General features: G+C 49.2%; 1 protein-coding gene across 1 annotated transcript in view; it reads left to right on the forward strand.

Moving 5' to 3' along the window:
- LOC115096253 (disintegrin and metalloproteinase domain-containing protein 9-like) overlaps window positions 1–14830 on the forward strand; it is a 150600-nt gene that overhangs the window by 30600 nt on the left and 105170 nt on the right. Inside the window, exons 3-6 of the mRNA XM_029610761.1 lie at window positions 1485–1561; window positions 7322–7400; window positions 7988–8064; window positions 13168–13369. Of these exons, the coding sequence (XP_029466621.1) occupies window positions 1485–1561; window positions 7322–7400; window positions 7988–8064; window positions 13168–13369 (435 nt within the window). The remainder of the gene's footprint in view (window positions 1–1484; window positions 1562–7321; window positions 7401–7987; window positions 8065–13167; window positions 13370–14830) is intronic.

The following is a 14830-nucleotide window of genomic DNA, read 5'->3' on the forward strand; positions in this document are numbered from 1 at the left end:
GGATAAACGTGTCCAGCTGATTGTTAAACAGCTGGGTATATTCACAGAGCCGCCACGCCGCTGAACATGCCAGATAAGTTACTTGCTCAGCTGCATAGCGGCTGAGTATTGACCTCTAAGGGTTCAAATGTCTCGTCATGCTTAGATGGTTGGGAATCTGCATCCAACAAAATTTAGTGAATCTTTAGTGGGGAAGAATCGGGCATCTCAGCGGTTCACCTCAATGCAGCAACGATTTCAGGTTTATTTGGTAAGGCTGAATCAGTTAATCCCACATATTTATAGACACTGATACTAAAATATTGTGAGATCCATATTTATAAAAACAAATGGATAATTTATTATCGAGCTAAGTTAGCCAGTTAGGTTATCGGGGATATTCAGCAGAGAGAATCCCACGGAATATCCTCCAATAAACTCAACGGGGTATTCCCACCCGAAAAACCTTGAAACCTAAGGAACTATGTTTGAATATCGCTGGACAGGTTTCAGAGTTGCGCCCGGATAACTTTAACCTTAACTGAGTGTATTTAAAGAACAGAGCTGGTCAAGTAGTGATGGAAACGCAAAAAAGAAGAAAAAAAAGCCATCCCTTACCCCAGTGAAACGAACGTCAGCTCTTAGTGGCCAATCCCACTCCCCCCAAAAATGTGTCCTGTAAGAAAAAAGCCTCTCCTCGCCCCTCCGAATTGACCAAACACAAGATAAGGAAGGCCCCCGCCCAGAAGGCCTTCTCTGCCTCCCCCCACCTCATGCACGCAAGCCGAGTGGTCCCTCCCTGCTGCCGGAAGCTGGGAAGGATGGTCCAGCGATGCTGGCAGAGTATTGCGCTGAACGTGCCCTGACCCCCGCACCATCCTTCCCAGCTCCCGGCGGCAGTAAGGAATTCAGGGAGGCCCAGGAGGGCTGAGAGGACAGGGGAGGGAAGCTTTCCCATTTTGCCTATTTGGTGGGAGGGGAAGCTTTTTGGCTCTGTAGGCCTGGGGGGAGGACCAGGGGAGGGTGGATCGGCCACAAGGAGCCAATGTTTGTGTCACTGGGATGGTGCGTGGGGGGGAACTGGGCTGGCAGGCCTGCTGCTCATGTTGTATGGAGTTTGTGTTACTACTTATCAGGGTTTATTCTGTGAACAGAGCTGATTAAGGTTAAAGTTATCCATTTACCCTGCTCTTACCAACACCTAGATTTAGGGAAAATGACTTATCCAGCTATCTGTAAACATCGGGGCTAGCTGGATAAGTTATTCGGCTATGTCTACTGTACCCTAGAATGCCACCAAAATGTCTCCAAGTTATCTGGATAATTTTTTAACCAGATAATGACTTATCCACATAGGATTTATCAGCATTAGAAACACTGATATGCAAAATTCAGCATTTATCTGGATAACGCAGAAGTTATCTGGACTCCTTGGAATGTCGGCGATGAGTACTGATGAGGGCTAGGATGGTTGGGAAACTCATCCCCTTCTCTTCTCTTTTCAGGATGACCGGGAGGACACTCTGTCTTACTCCATTCAAGTCGCAGGGCGCATCCTCACTCTGAAGCTGAAGAGGAACAAGTATGTGGCAGAATGGTTCCTGGCGCTCTTCTGGGCACATTTCTAGTTTTCCCTGCACTATATTGTTTTCATGAGAATTAATATTTATAAAAACTCTTATACCACCTCCTGAGTCAAACACATTCAAGGCAGTTAAAAAAAAACCAAACCACAACATGATATGCAATAATCAAACAAACATCCGATAAAACAATCTTGCTGCATCAAATATTCTTCTCCAGAAACATTCCACCAAAGAGCAGATCGAAATGCTGCACGTAGAGTATCCATGCTTCAGGAACTGAGCCTTCTCAAGGGCCATACCATAAGAACATAAAAAAATACCATACTGGGTCAGACCAAGGGTCCATCAAGCCCAGCATCCTGTTTCCAACAGTGGCCAATCCAGGCCATAAGAACCTGGCAAGTACCCAAAAAACTAAGCCTATTCCATGTAACCATTGCTAATGGCAATGGCTATTCTCTAAGTGAACTTAATAGCAGGTAATGGACTTCTCCTCCAAGAACTTATCCAATCCTTTTTTAAACACAGCTATACTAACTGCACTAACCACATCCTCTGGCAACAAATTCCAGAGTTTAATTGTGCATTGAGTAAAAAAGAACTTTCTCCGATTAGTTTTAAATGTGCCCCATGCTAAAAAATCGAGTCAGATCTTCATGAAGAAAAGGTCCCTGCCAAAGCAGATCCCTGTGGACCAGTAATCAGAGAGGAGAATCCACCTGTCTGCCTCTCAATCCCTGTCTTCCTCTCAATCCTCCGAGTCACTCCAACATGGTCCATGGGAGAAAGGCATATAGAAGCTTGCCTGCTGGCCACTCCTGCACAAAGACTTCAGATCTCTCCTGCGACTGAAGAAGCAAGGAGCCTTTGCATTGTGTAATGTTGCCAGCAAGTCTAGAAATGGGAGACCTCAGAAGCCCACTATGAGCTGGAATGCTTCATTTGACAATTCCCATTCTCTGGATCCAGACTCTTCTGAGAAAGTTATTGTCTTTTCCTGCAGTGTGTGAGGCTGTGGTCTCCTGAAGATGTACTTCTTCCCATTCCATGAGTTGGACTATTTCCTGTGACACTTGCTGGCTTAGTTCTTCCATGGCGATTGATGCAAGCCACTGTCATTTCATTGTCTGATATTATTCAGACCGTTCGACCCTGCAAACAGTTGACGAATCGCAAGCATGCCAACCGAATGGCATGGGCTTCCAGCTTTGATGCTGCTGAGAGACTCTTCTGTGTTCCAGTGCCCCTGTGTTGTCAACACTTGACAGTGAGCCCCCCAACCCTGGAGGCTCGCATCCTTCGTGAGTACTAGCCAATCTGGTGTTCGAAGGGGAACATCCTTCCTTAGATGATTCGCTTGCAACCACCACTGCAGGTGGATGCTGATCTCCACCGGTAAATGAAGCCTTATCGAGTATTCCTGACACTGTGGACTACAACGTGCAAACAATATGCACTGAAGAGGATGCATATGCGCTCATGCCCATGGAACTACCTCTAGGTTGGCTGCCATCAAAATGAGCACCTGTAGGTAAGACAGGCATATTGTTTCTATCAATAGCCACACCTGTCATCAGTTTCTGAATGCGGATCTCCAGTAGGAACACCCTGCCTTGCTTCATGTTGAAACAAACACTGAGATACGCCAGTGTATGGGATGACTGCATATTGCTCTTGGCCAAGATCACCACCCAACCTAGTTTCTGTAGCAAGGTGATCACCTTGCATGAGACCTGAAGGCTCTCTTTCATACTCTTGGCCCAAATTTGCCAATCGTCTAAATACGGGTGGACCAGAATGCCATCCTTTCTCAACATTGCCCACCACCATGACCTTGGAGAAGGTTCTGGGCTTGGTGGCCAAGCCGAAGAGTAGCACTCAAAATTGATAATGTTGACCCAAAACAGTGAAACACAGAAATCGTTGATGCTCCAACTGGATGAGAATATGCAGGTACACTTCTGACAAATCCAGAGACGTAAGAAACTCCCCCGACTATACTGCCATTATCACTAAGTGTAAAGTTTCCATGCTTAAACTAGTCACTTGCAAATGACGGTTGACTCCCTTGAGATCCAGGATGGGGCGAAAGGAACCCTCCTTCTTGGGTAATATGAAATAAATGGAATTTTGGTCCGTATTTACTTGTGACATGGGCACTGGGGTCATGGCCCGCAGGCTGAGGAGCCTTGACAACACACACTCCACTGCCTGTCTCTTCTGCAGAGAGCTGCAGGGAGACGCCATGAAAACATCTGAGGAATGCTTAGAAAATCCAGAAAACCAGAGTATAGCTGTCTCTTATCACCTCAAGAACTGACTGGTCTGTCATGATCTCGACCCACCTCTGATAGAAAAAAGAGAGAGGCGACCCCCCTATCTCCTGTTCCCGGGGGTGGGTTGACACACCTTCATTGAGGGGATCAGGAGGTAACGCTGCTCGAGCCTGCATCCTGTCTGTGCTGCATGGGACAAAAGGACTGAGACCTAGGGATGTGAATCGTTTTAGGACGATTAAAATTATCGTCCGATAATTTTAATATCGTCTTAAACCGTTATGGAACACAATACAATAGAGATTCTAACGATTTATCGTTATAAATCGTTAGAATCGTGAGCCGGCACACTAAAACCCCCTAAAACCCACCCCCGACCCTTTAAATTAAATCCCCCACCCTCCCGAACCCCCCCCAAATGAGTTAAATAACCTGCGGGTCCAGCGGCGGTCCGGAACGGCAGCGGTCCGGAACGGGCTCCTGCTCCTGAATCTTGTTGTCTTCAGCCGGCGCCATTTTCCAAAATGGCGCCGAAAAATGGCGGCGGCCATAGACGAACACGATTGGACGGCAGGAGGTCCTTCCGGACCCCCGCTGGACTTTTGGCAAGTCTCGTGGGGGTCAGGAGGCCCCCCACAAGCTGGCCAAAAGTTCCTGGAGGTCCAGCGGGGGTCAGGGAGCGATTTCCCGCCGCGAATCGTTTTCGTACGGAAAATGGCGCCGGCAGGAGATCGACTGCAGGAGGTTGTTCAGCGAGGCGCCGGAACCCTCGCTGAACGACCTCCTGCAGTCGATCTCCTGCCGGCGCCATTTTCCGTACGAAAACGATTCGCGGCGGGAAATCGCTCCCTGACCCCCGCTGGACCTCCAGGAACTTTTGGCCAGCTTGTGGGGGGCCTCCTGACCCCCACGAGACTTGCCAAAAGTCCAGCGGGGGTCCGGAAGGACCTCCTGCCGTCCAATCGTGTTCGTCTATGGCCGCCGCCATTTTCGGCGTCATTTTGGAAAATGGCGCCGGCTGAAGACAACAAGATTCAGGAGCAGGAGCCCGTTCCGGACCGCTGCCGTTCCGGACCACCGCTGGACCCGCAGGTTATTTAACTCATTTGGGGGGGGTTCGGGAGGGTGGGGGATTTAATTTAAAGGGTCGGGGGTGGGTTTTAGGGGGTTTTAATGTGCCGGTTTTGCGATTTTTAGATTTTTAGATTTTTCACGATTTTTCACGATATTTTACCCCCCCAAACGGCAACAATACGATTCCCTCCCCCTCCCAGCCGAAATCGATCGTTAAGACGATCGAGGACACGATTCACATCCCTACTGAGACCTACCCAAAGGTCGAGCCCTCTGAGAAGCTGCTCCTCTGTAGGGTCAAAAGTGCTTGAAAAGCCTAACATGACCTCTCACACTGAACGAACGCAGTGCCTGCTTTTTATCCTCTGGTAACCGAGGAATGAGTCTTACCCTATTTATTGGCCATTTTTCCAACTCACTTGTTGCATTTGAAGCATGTTGTGGACCCTTGGTCGTAATGGTGATGACTCCTCCCATGGGGAGGGGCCCCGTGGGGAACCACAATGATAGGCTAGACTCAGCAGTAAGTGGACACAGAGAAAAAGGAAGTTTTATTATGCTGCAATGATACTGTCCGAGGAACGGACAGTGTCTGTAGACCTGCAGTAATTCAGGGAGACTTCTGGTCAGACTCAGAACGTAGATGTGATGAATGTTCTCACCCAAGCTGAAAGCATAGGTCCGGTAGTGTTCCACGGAGCGGGATAACCCGAGGATCCAGTCCAGTGGTATATTTGATGAAGACAGATCCGGTACTAGTCCGCTGAGCAGGATAACCCGTGAATCTGGTAGGGGTGAAGTAGAGAGTCTGAAGAGCCACTGTACTCACAGGCTTGAAGCTGTAGTCGATGGTAACTTCCGCTGTAGAGATGACACAAGATGGAGGACCCGTGGTCCGAGGTGCAGGATACCCAGGTAGAGAGAGGGCCCTCGAGGAGCGAGTACCCAAAGAGTCCGGCAGGGTTCCTGAGGAGAAAACCAAACAGAACCCCCGAGGCGCGGGTGAACTGGGAGAGTTAAGCGAGGCAAACCCCGGAGGATAGAAGCGAAGGGGCCCCTGAGGAGGGGGTGCCCAGAGCTTCTCAGGAACAGCGAGGTGCCCCGGAAGCTAGAGGAGGCGTTCCAAGCGGGCAGCTTAGAAGCGGTCAGAATTAGTGGGACCGTAATCCTTGCTAACTTGTACCTGTAGAGGTGAGCGGAGGCTAAGTACCCAGAGGTAGTGACGTCGTGCGGTGGGGCCGCCCCCGAGGATGGAAACGGATGTCGGATTGGTGCACCAAGCTCGGAGACCAGAAGGGGAATGGAATCCCTAAAATTAAGTCCCCTTCTTGTTCATATTGTTATATATTTACTCTTTACCTAAGCTCAGCTTGGCCCGGCCGAGTACAGAGTTGGTCTCTGCTTGTGGGGGAAGAGGACAAAGGCTTTCACCACCGCGCTCAGCTTCCTGCCCCCACTAGCCTCTCAGCTGTTTGTCTCTCTACTGGTAAGTCCATGCTGGAAAACCAGCTACCAGACCAAGGTACTCTACTGAGGGAGGAATCTGCAGATATCACCTCAGGAAAACTCGACTGAGGGAGGGACCATAAGGTAACACTACAGGAGAGCGGGACAAATTTATTTCTTTCTTCTTTCTCCTTCTAAATTTTTTTTTTAAGCAATCCCCAGTAGGGAGGTGCATGTCCACCATCTACTGGAGACGGAGAATACTGGCGGGCTGATGTCACTGCAGGGCTATATATATTGTGATGTCGGCTTGCTCCATCTCCATCTGCTGGTAGAGGTGCATAAATTCCAAGAATGCACATTGTCATTTCTCCAGCTGCAGTCCCTCTCTCAGGGGTCAGAACAGATTGTATCGTAGGGCTTGGCTGTAGACGATAGACCTGGTGGTGGTGGTGGTGAAACGCTGAAGGCATGTAGCTATCTATGGCAGTCAGTGCGTTTTCGGTATAATGTGCTTCTTATGTGTCCTTCATGTAGGTCAACAGTGGACTCTGTCCTCAAACGCTCATGCTTTAATAAATTGGTTAGTCTACAAGGTTCCATTCGACTCCTATCATTTTCCCTACACCAGACTAATACGGCTATCCCTCTGAAGCTTGATATATGGAACGACAAATCCTACAAACATATCTGATAATACCTGTGTGATAATAATTGTAACTACAGTGGTGATGTTACTTGGGCAAGCCTAGGTGATGATAAACGGAGCTTTCTCAGTGATAACATAGGGTGTTGGTGCTTATCTGAGAGGTACCATGTTTGGATACCTGTCTCATAATATCAGAAGTTACTTTGGCAATGTTGCGAGAGTATAGTTGTTCAGAAACATGAGTGTAATAATACCAGGGGTTTTCTGTCATATTAGCAGATGCTACACATGTATGTTTCCTTTATTCACAGAAAACTGATCAGTGAAGGCTTTACCATCTATACCTACAATAAGGATGGGAAACTGGAGATTTCTAAATCAAAAACTCAGGTACTGCCTGCAGTCTCTCTCATAGAGAGAACCAACTCATACTAAGGCCAAATACTATCTGCTTCTCTGTTACTCCTTATAATAAGAGACAAGCACTACTGCCTCCCTCTTACCCTGCTCATACTAAGACCAAGTACTCTCTGCTTCTCTGTTACTCCTTATAATAAGAGCCAAGCACTGCTGCCTCCTTCTTACCCTGCTCATACTAAGAACAAGTACTATCTGCTTCTCTGTTATTCCTTATAATAAGAGCCAACACTGCTTGCCTCTCTTGTACCTGAATACACACATAAAAAATGTCACTAGTGAAGTTAGTTACAACTGAATTGGGAAAACAGACCTCAGGATTGGAGCAAAAATTGTCTCTTCACAGATTGTCAACACCGAATCACTGGTTTAAAATCCTCCTTATGATTGCATACTGAAGTCTCTATCGAAAAGTTTTTACAAATGCAGATAAGGGAGTCCCTGCCTCATGCTTGCATTCTAGTCAAGACACAAAGACTTGACAAATGAGTGCATGAGATGCCGATTTATTTATGGACGTTGTTACGATTTAAAATATGCGCGTGCTGTCTGCCTTGCAGGTGAATTGTTACTATCAAGGATTTATTGAAGGCGTTGAAAGTTCTGTGGTTGCCCTAAGTATATGTCATGGCCTCAGGTAAGTGCTTTGCTCTTTCCTAACAGGCTGATTTTAAAAGCATTGCTCATGCAAAAATGCCCACACGCGCACGTTTGTGAGTCATGCACGGCAATGCGGATTTTAAAAAGCTGCAAGATGCACCCATATGTACCCGTGTGTGTGTAAGGAATAAGGATGCAGGCGTTCCAGCATGGGGCAAGTCTTACGCCCATAACACTAAACATTAAAACCGAAACCTGCAGTCTGCATACCCCAGATATGGACGTAACTTTACCGCCCCCTCCTCATGAGGAGCAGGTCTCTAGATCTCGGGTTTTAGGGTTATAGCACAGGGTGAGGGGTCCGGGTCAACTGGGCAGTGTGCAGGATGTAGAACCAGAGGGGTCTGAAAGACCTTGATATTAACTGGACACACTGGTGGGCTAATTGCATTACTGGGAATGTGCCTCGTGCGAGCATGCTTTAAAATTGCCTGACATACGCGTTTAAAAGCCAATGAGGTCCTATGGAAGACACAAGCAGGGTAGCTGTGCTCGAGTAACCTCTTTTAAAAAATATAAGCGTAACTGCACGCACGATTAGAACTTCCAGCATGTATAGGTGCTTACACACTCGTTTTAAAATCGACCTGTAAGTATCTCTAGGGCGGTACTCAAAGATCCATATTGGACCTGCAGAAAACACATTATCTTATGAGCTGGCTAGAGAAACATCTGTGTATACATATGTGCCTGCGTTCTGGGTGATCATATGGGAGGGAGGATCTTTAGTATAATATCTGCATATATGTTAATGAATGGTATGGTCACATGGGACCTCTGTTCAGAAAAAGTTATTATTTTCTACCTCTGGTCCAGTAAGAGAGGAAGGGCCTTTCCCATTGACACATAGAATGAGGAATAGGTTTGAAAGTTAGGATCCCGAGCCATTCCACCCAGTAATGCATGTGTACACTTGAGTGAATGTGCAGAGATTTCTTCTAGTATTTGTGCAGTGGAAGCTTTACCGTTAATAAAATACCTCATTGTTCCTCTCCAAAAGATGCGAGTATGTGCGAATATTTCCAAAGCAGTGAAAGCAAAGTTGCTTACCTGTAACGGGTGTTCTCCAAGGAGATAAGGATGTTAGTCCTCACATATGGGTGACCCTGAAGGGACTTCAGCTTTGACTCAACAAGATGGATCAGCTCTTCAGGCTGAGGAACTCTGAGCCGTGTCTAGCAGGGCTCCCATGAAGTCCAATTGAGGAGAAGGGCTGAGATGTGACTTTGGGTAGTTGAGAAGGAACCCTAGCGATTCCAACACCTGGATAGTCAAGCACATGGATCTGGTGACCTTGTCTTGACCAGCCAATCGTCCAGAATTGGGAAAATATGCACTCCAAGTCTGCGGAGGTGCGATTCCACCATGGTTAGGCATTTTGTGAAGACCCATGGGGCAGACATGAGCCCAAACGGCAACACCCAGTACTGGCAGTGCTGTTTTCCCACCACGAATCAGAGATACTTCCTGTGACCGGGTGTATGCATCCTTTAGGTCGAGGGAGCATAGCCAGTCCCCTTTTTGCAAAAGGGGGATCAAGTTGCCCGGGGAAATCATCTTGAACTTTTCTTTTTTAGAAACTTGTTCAAGGCCCTCAGGTCTAGGATAGGATGGAGTCCTCCCTTTCTCTTTGGGATCAGGAAGTACCTGGAGTAGAATCCTCACCCTCTTTGCCCTGGTCATATGGGCTTGACCGCTCTGGCTGTTAAGAGGGAGAACTCCATTCATAGTACCTCCTGATGCACTACTGACCCCCAATATGGGCACGGAGGGCAATTTGGTGGGACACCCAATAGATTCAGTTGGTACCCCTGATTGATGATGGAAAGAACCCACTGGTCTGAGGTTTCACTGGGCCACTGGTTCGCAAAGAATCACAGCCTGCCCCCAACCGGAGGGTCCATTGCCCCGGATATAGGCAACTGGCTTACACTTGTTATAGTTAGTGAGGTTTGAGTGGACCCTTGGACACTGTGGCAGCTGACCATGCCCATGGAGTAAGTCACGTGATGGGCCACAGGTCAGGCTCAGCTCTGGACACACAAACACAGATAGTTCTTTATTTAGACAGTTTGAGAAACCACCAGACGTGGCAGTAGTGAGTAGATGATGTAGCCCGGCTGGGCTAGTATTCCCCAGGGCGCTGGAACAGCGGTTCTTCAGGTAGCAGTGCTGTAGTGGAGAAAACTGAGAAAGTGAGTACAATAGAACATTCAAGAGTCCCAGATATGGAGAAGCTCCGAGATACGGAGAGCTGGCCCTCGAGGAGCGAGTACCAGATCCCTGGAGGTAGAGAGACTTGTTGGCAAAGTACTCACACAGCGGTTCCACCTAGGAGATGGCACTGGCGCTGGAATGGGGGCAGGCCCTCAAGGAGCGAGTACCTGGTTCCAGGGAGACGGCTCTGAGGAGTAGATGATAGTAGTACTCACTGATGGTGTCTGTAGCGAATTCTTCCAAGTAGAAGAGGAGATAGATGCAGGCAGCAAGTCAGGGAACATGGGCCCTCGAGGAGTGAGTACCAGTTATCTGATAACGACCTGAAAGAAACAAAGAGGCCCCTGAGGAGCGGGTAACCCGTTAGCAGAAAGAGTCCAATGGAAGTTGGAAGGCAGAATAGCTGGGTACGGAGAGCGAATCCCATCCGTAAGATCACCCTTGCTAACTCAACGGCTAGCAATAAACAGTAGGCTTAAATATCCGGGCAGCATGACGTCATCACAGGGGGACGCCCCTGAGGAACGCGCCAATGAGGAAATAAGAATGTGGGCCACGCGGCGCGCGCACCCTAAGGTATCTGGAGAGCATGGCGGGAGGCAGCGCCCAAGCCGGTCCGGGGATGCCGGAGAGGACAGCAGACGGATGCTGCGGCAGCCAGGCATCCACGAAGAGCAGGAGGAGTCGCAGAAAAGGAAAGGTAGGCGGAGTGAAGCCGTCGGGCAGCAACGGTCACAACCACGCTCCCTGTGACCCAGTTAAAACCCTGTCCCTGGGTTGGCTGAGGAATCGGCTGGGGCTTGGGAGCTCTCTACTGCATGGGATGGCTGCAGGAGCTCTGATGGTGTTGATGGGAGCAAGGAGGAGGAGGATAAGACTTCCTTGGCTCTGGACTCGACAGCCTCCTGGAGGAAGAAGAGGATGGGTCCAGAATACTGGTGGAGAGTTGTTGGAGGGTTTCATGGTGGTCCTGAAGCTGGGCCACAGCATCCCTCACCCTATTTCTGAAGAGATTCTCTCCATTCCTCGGCACGTCAGCAAGTCATTCCTGCACTTCCGGTTGGAGATCTGAGGCCCCTAGCCATGCCATTCTGCGGGCACCGATTCCCGCTGCAGACTCTCGATGCTGTCTCAAAAACATTGTAGGTCGCATGGACCTCGTGTTTCCCGCACTCCAGACCCTTATGCACCAGCGACATGAGGGTGTCCTGCTGCCATTGAGGCAGCTGCTCAGCCACATCCTGCACCTGCTTCCAGATGTCCCACGAGTACTGGCTCATTTAGAGCTGATAGGCAGCGATGTGGGCAATAAGCATGGCACCGTGGAACACCTTCCTCCCAAGAGCATCCATTGCTCTGTTGTACTCTGTAGTACTTCCCAAAGAATGGGTCTGAGAGTGCTTGGTCCTTTTGAGGGTGGATTCGACCACCATCAACCGGTGAGGCAGCTGATGCTTATCGAATCCGGCAGCCTTCTTGACAAGTCAAACCCCATCTGCCTTCTTGTTAATGGGAGGCACTGTGTAGTTGTTCCCAAATCCCCAGCAGCAGCTCCTTAAGGATCTCATGTACTGGGACCACCACAATCTTCTTAGGAGGCTCCATGAACTGAAGGATCTCAAGCATTTTGTGCCTGGCATCCTCCTTTGTCAAAAGTTGGAATGGATGGCCTCCACCATCACCCTCACAAACCCTGCAAAGGTTAAGTCCTCAGGCGGAGACTTCCTTCGCTCATATGGAAAAAGGTCTGATGGGAGACCATCCAAGACCTTGGAGGAGGACTCTATTTGATAATTCCCTCAGGAGTCATAGGGGCCCTCATCCTCACTGTATGTCACAGGGGATGGGGCCCTAGATTCTTGGCCTACATCCAGAGGCACAGGCACCGATTGGAACTGGATGGGAGACTACAGACCTTAGTGTCTCTACCAGCCTCAGTGCAGTTTCTTCCTTGGAGGAACCGGCAATGACCATCGTATTGGTAGGAGGATGCCTTGGTGCTGTCCTGGGAACCAACACCAGCTGGGTCAGTAATGCACTGATTAGCAATTGAGCTTCTCCAGAAGCAGTACGAGGATGGACAATATCAGCTCCAGTGCTTTCGGTGCCACAGGACCGAAGCTCTACAGTGCCTACTCCACTGCCAGCTGGACTTGATGCTCCAGCTCCTCCTCGAACATTGCCAATGCCAACACTGACTGGGAGGAAGGAGGGGTGGCCAGCTATTCCTATGACCCATGAGGGGGATGGCGACTGGCACAAGGATGGTGGAGACCGTTGTGGACCCCAGGCATCGATGGAGGATGGACTTTTCTCTCCACAGGCTGCTTCGGGGGCATCGCAGCAAAAGTCAGTGCATCCCCAAGCCCGGAACTGTGCATTGTCGGGGACCGGTGCCGATGCTTTTTAGGCTTTCCTCAATGTTTGGCCCAGTCTTTCCCCAGTGCCGAGGTCAAATAGGACGAACCTAGCATCCTCGGCCCAGAGGAGGTAGACAAAGGTCGGTTTCCGGTGCCTCTATCCATCAGCGACATCGATGGAACCAACAGTCCCTCCAATGTCAATGGCGAGGTGTCCATTGGTGCAGCTCCTAGGTCCTTCGATGCCAATGCCGATGCTGACCCATCTTGTTGAGTTGAAGCTGTCATCCCTTTGGGGACATCCATGTGTGAGGACTACCATCCTGCCATCCTCGGAGAAAGCACTTACTATTTTCACCTTTTTTATAAACAGAGCAGTGATGCTGGGGACCCCAGATGTTCTCTGATTCATTCTTCACCTTTGAGTCTGTTTGTGTGTGGCAGTGTTGGCCATGCACATTTCAACGGATGATTTCTGCATGATTACTCGTTTCTTTCTGCAGGGGAGTTATCCGTGGTGGTGACTGGTATTATGGCATCGAACCCTTGGTAGCATCTTCCTTGGATGAGCACCTTCTCTTCCGGCTGCCAGCACTCCCGGGGAAATCCTTCGGTTGTGGAGTGCAGGGTCCAGATCTGTTTCACAAAAGCAACCTCTCAATGGGATCGTTCCACGGCATGAAGGACTTTCTTACTATTTCTAGGGTAAAGTGACAGACAAACTCTATTTTATAACAGTGAAGGAAAGAGGCATTTTTTCTCAGTGGCCCCTTTCATCCAGTGTAATAATTCAGGAGCAGCCATGCAGCCAAGTCAGGGCACAGTAAACTGGTGGTAGAGCTCTTTTCAAACAGGACAGGGGCTGCCATGTTCCTGGTCATTATCTCTGAGACGAAGCAAAGCAGAGCGAGGCACGGAACCAGGATTCAAGCCTCATGTGTGTGATTACAAACCTTTCAAAACGTTGCCCCAGAGCGACCAGTTCAAGATCACATAGCGAGCCTGCAGCAGACACGTAATAATTAATGAGAAACAGGGAGATGAAAAAACAAGTACTAGCTATATAGTGTACTGCAGAGAAGCATCTGGAGTTTTAGTGGATATCAAACAGTAAAATAGTAAATGATGTCACTTAAAAAGCAGCTGGTCCAGCTGGTCTGTCAGATTTCTCCTTATCCAGTTATTCCCCTGTCCCCACTGCTAAGGACACATCCCAGCTGCCAGCCCCAGAGTGTGACACCTGCAGGATTTCTCCTTATCCAGTTATTCCTGTCCCCACTGCTAAGGACACATCCCAGCTGCCAGCCCCAGAGTGTGACACCTGCAGGATTTCTCCTTATCCAGTTATTCCTGTCCCCACTGCTAAGGACACATCCCAGCTGCCAGCCCCAGAGTGTGACCCCCTGCAGGATTTCTCCTTATCCAGTTATTCCCCTGTCCCCACTGCTAAGGACACATCCCAGCTGCCAGCCCCAGAGTGTGACCCCCTGCAGGATTTCTCCTTATCCAGTTATTCCCCTGTCCCCACTGCTAAGGACACATCCCAGCTGCCAGCCCCAGAGTGTGACCCCCTGCAGGATTTCTCCTTATCCAGTTATTTCCCTGTCCCCACTGCTAAGGACACATCCCAGCTGCCAGCCCCAGAGTGTGACCCCCTGCAGGATGTCTCCTTATCCAGTTATTCTCCTGTCCCCACTGCTCAGGACACATCCCAGCTGCCAGCCCCAGAGTGTGACCCCCTGCAGGATTTCTCCTTATCCAGTTATTCCCCTGTCCCCACTGCTAAGGACACATCCCAGCTGTCTGATCACTTGCATGATTTCACTCCTTATCCAAGTCATTTTTGTGGACTTCCTCTTTGATTCTCTGCTATCCTGAGTAGATGAACATAGATTCAGACCTAGCACCTCTGTGTCTGATCATCACACTTTGCAATAATCTAAGCAATTAACTAGTGAGGTGTTTGATGGAATATCTCTTGCTTTCTATGTACTCAGGGACTTGCTCGATGGCACCTGGCCACCACCAACCTAACAGTAACGACCCAACTGGTCCCATCTTGCTATCGCCTGCTTCTCTCATCTGCCCCTTTGTTTTCACCTCTACTCTTACCTCTGCTCTTGGGAGCGATTTACTGTTCCCTCACTGTCCCCGTATCTGTTAGGG

The sequence above is a fragment of the Rhinatrema bivittatum genome, chromosome 7, assembly GCF_901001135.1.
Source record: "Rhinatrema bivittatum chromosome 7, aRhiBiv1.1, whole genome shotgun sequence".
Taxonomy (NCBI): domain Eukaryota; kingdom Metazoa; phylum Chordata; class Amphibia; order Gymnophiona; family Rhinatrematidae; genus Rhinatrema; species Rhinatrema bivittatum.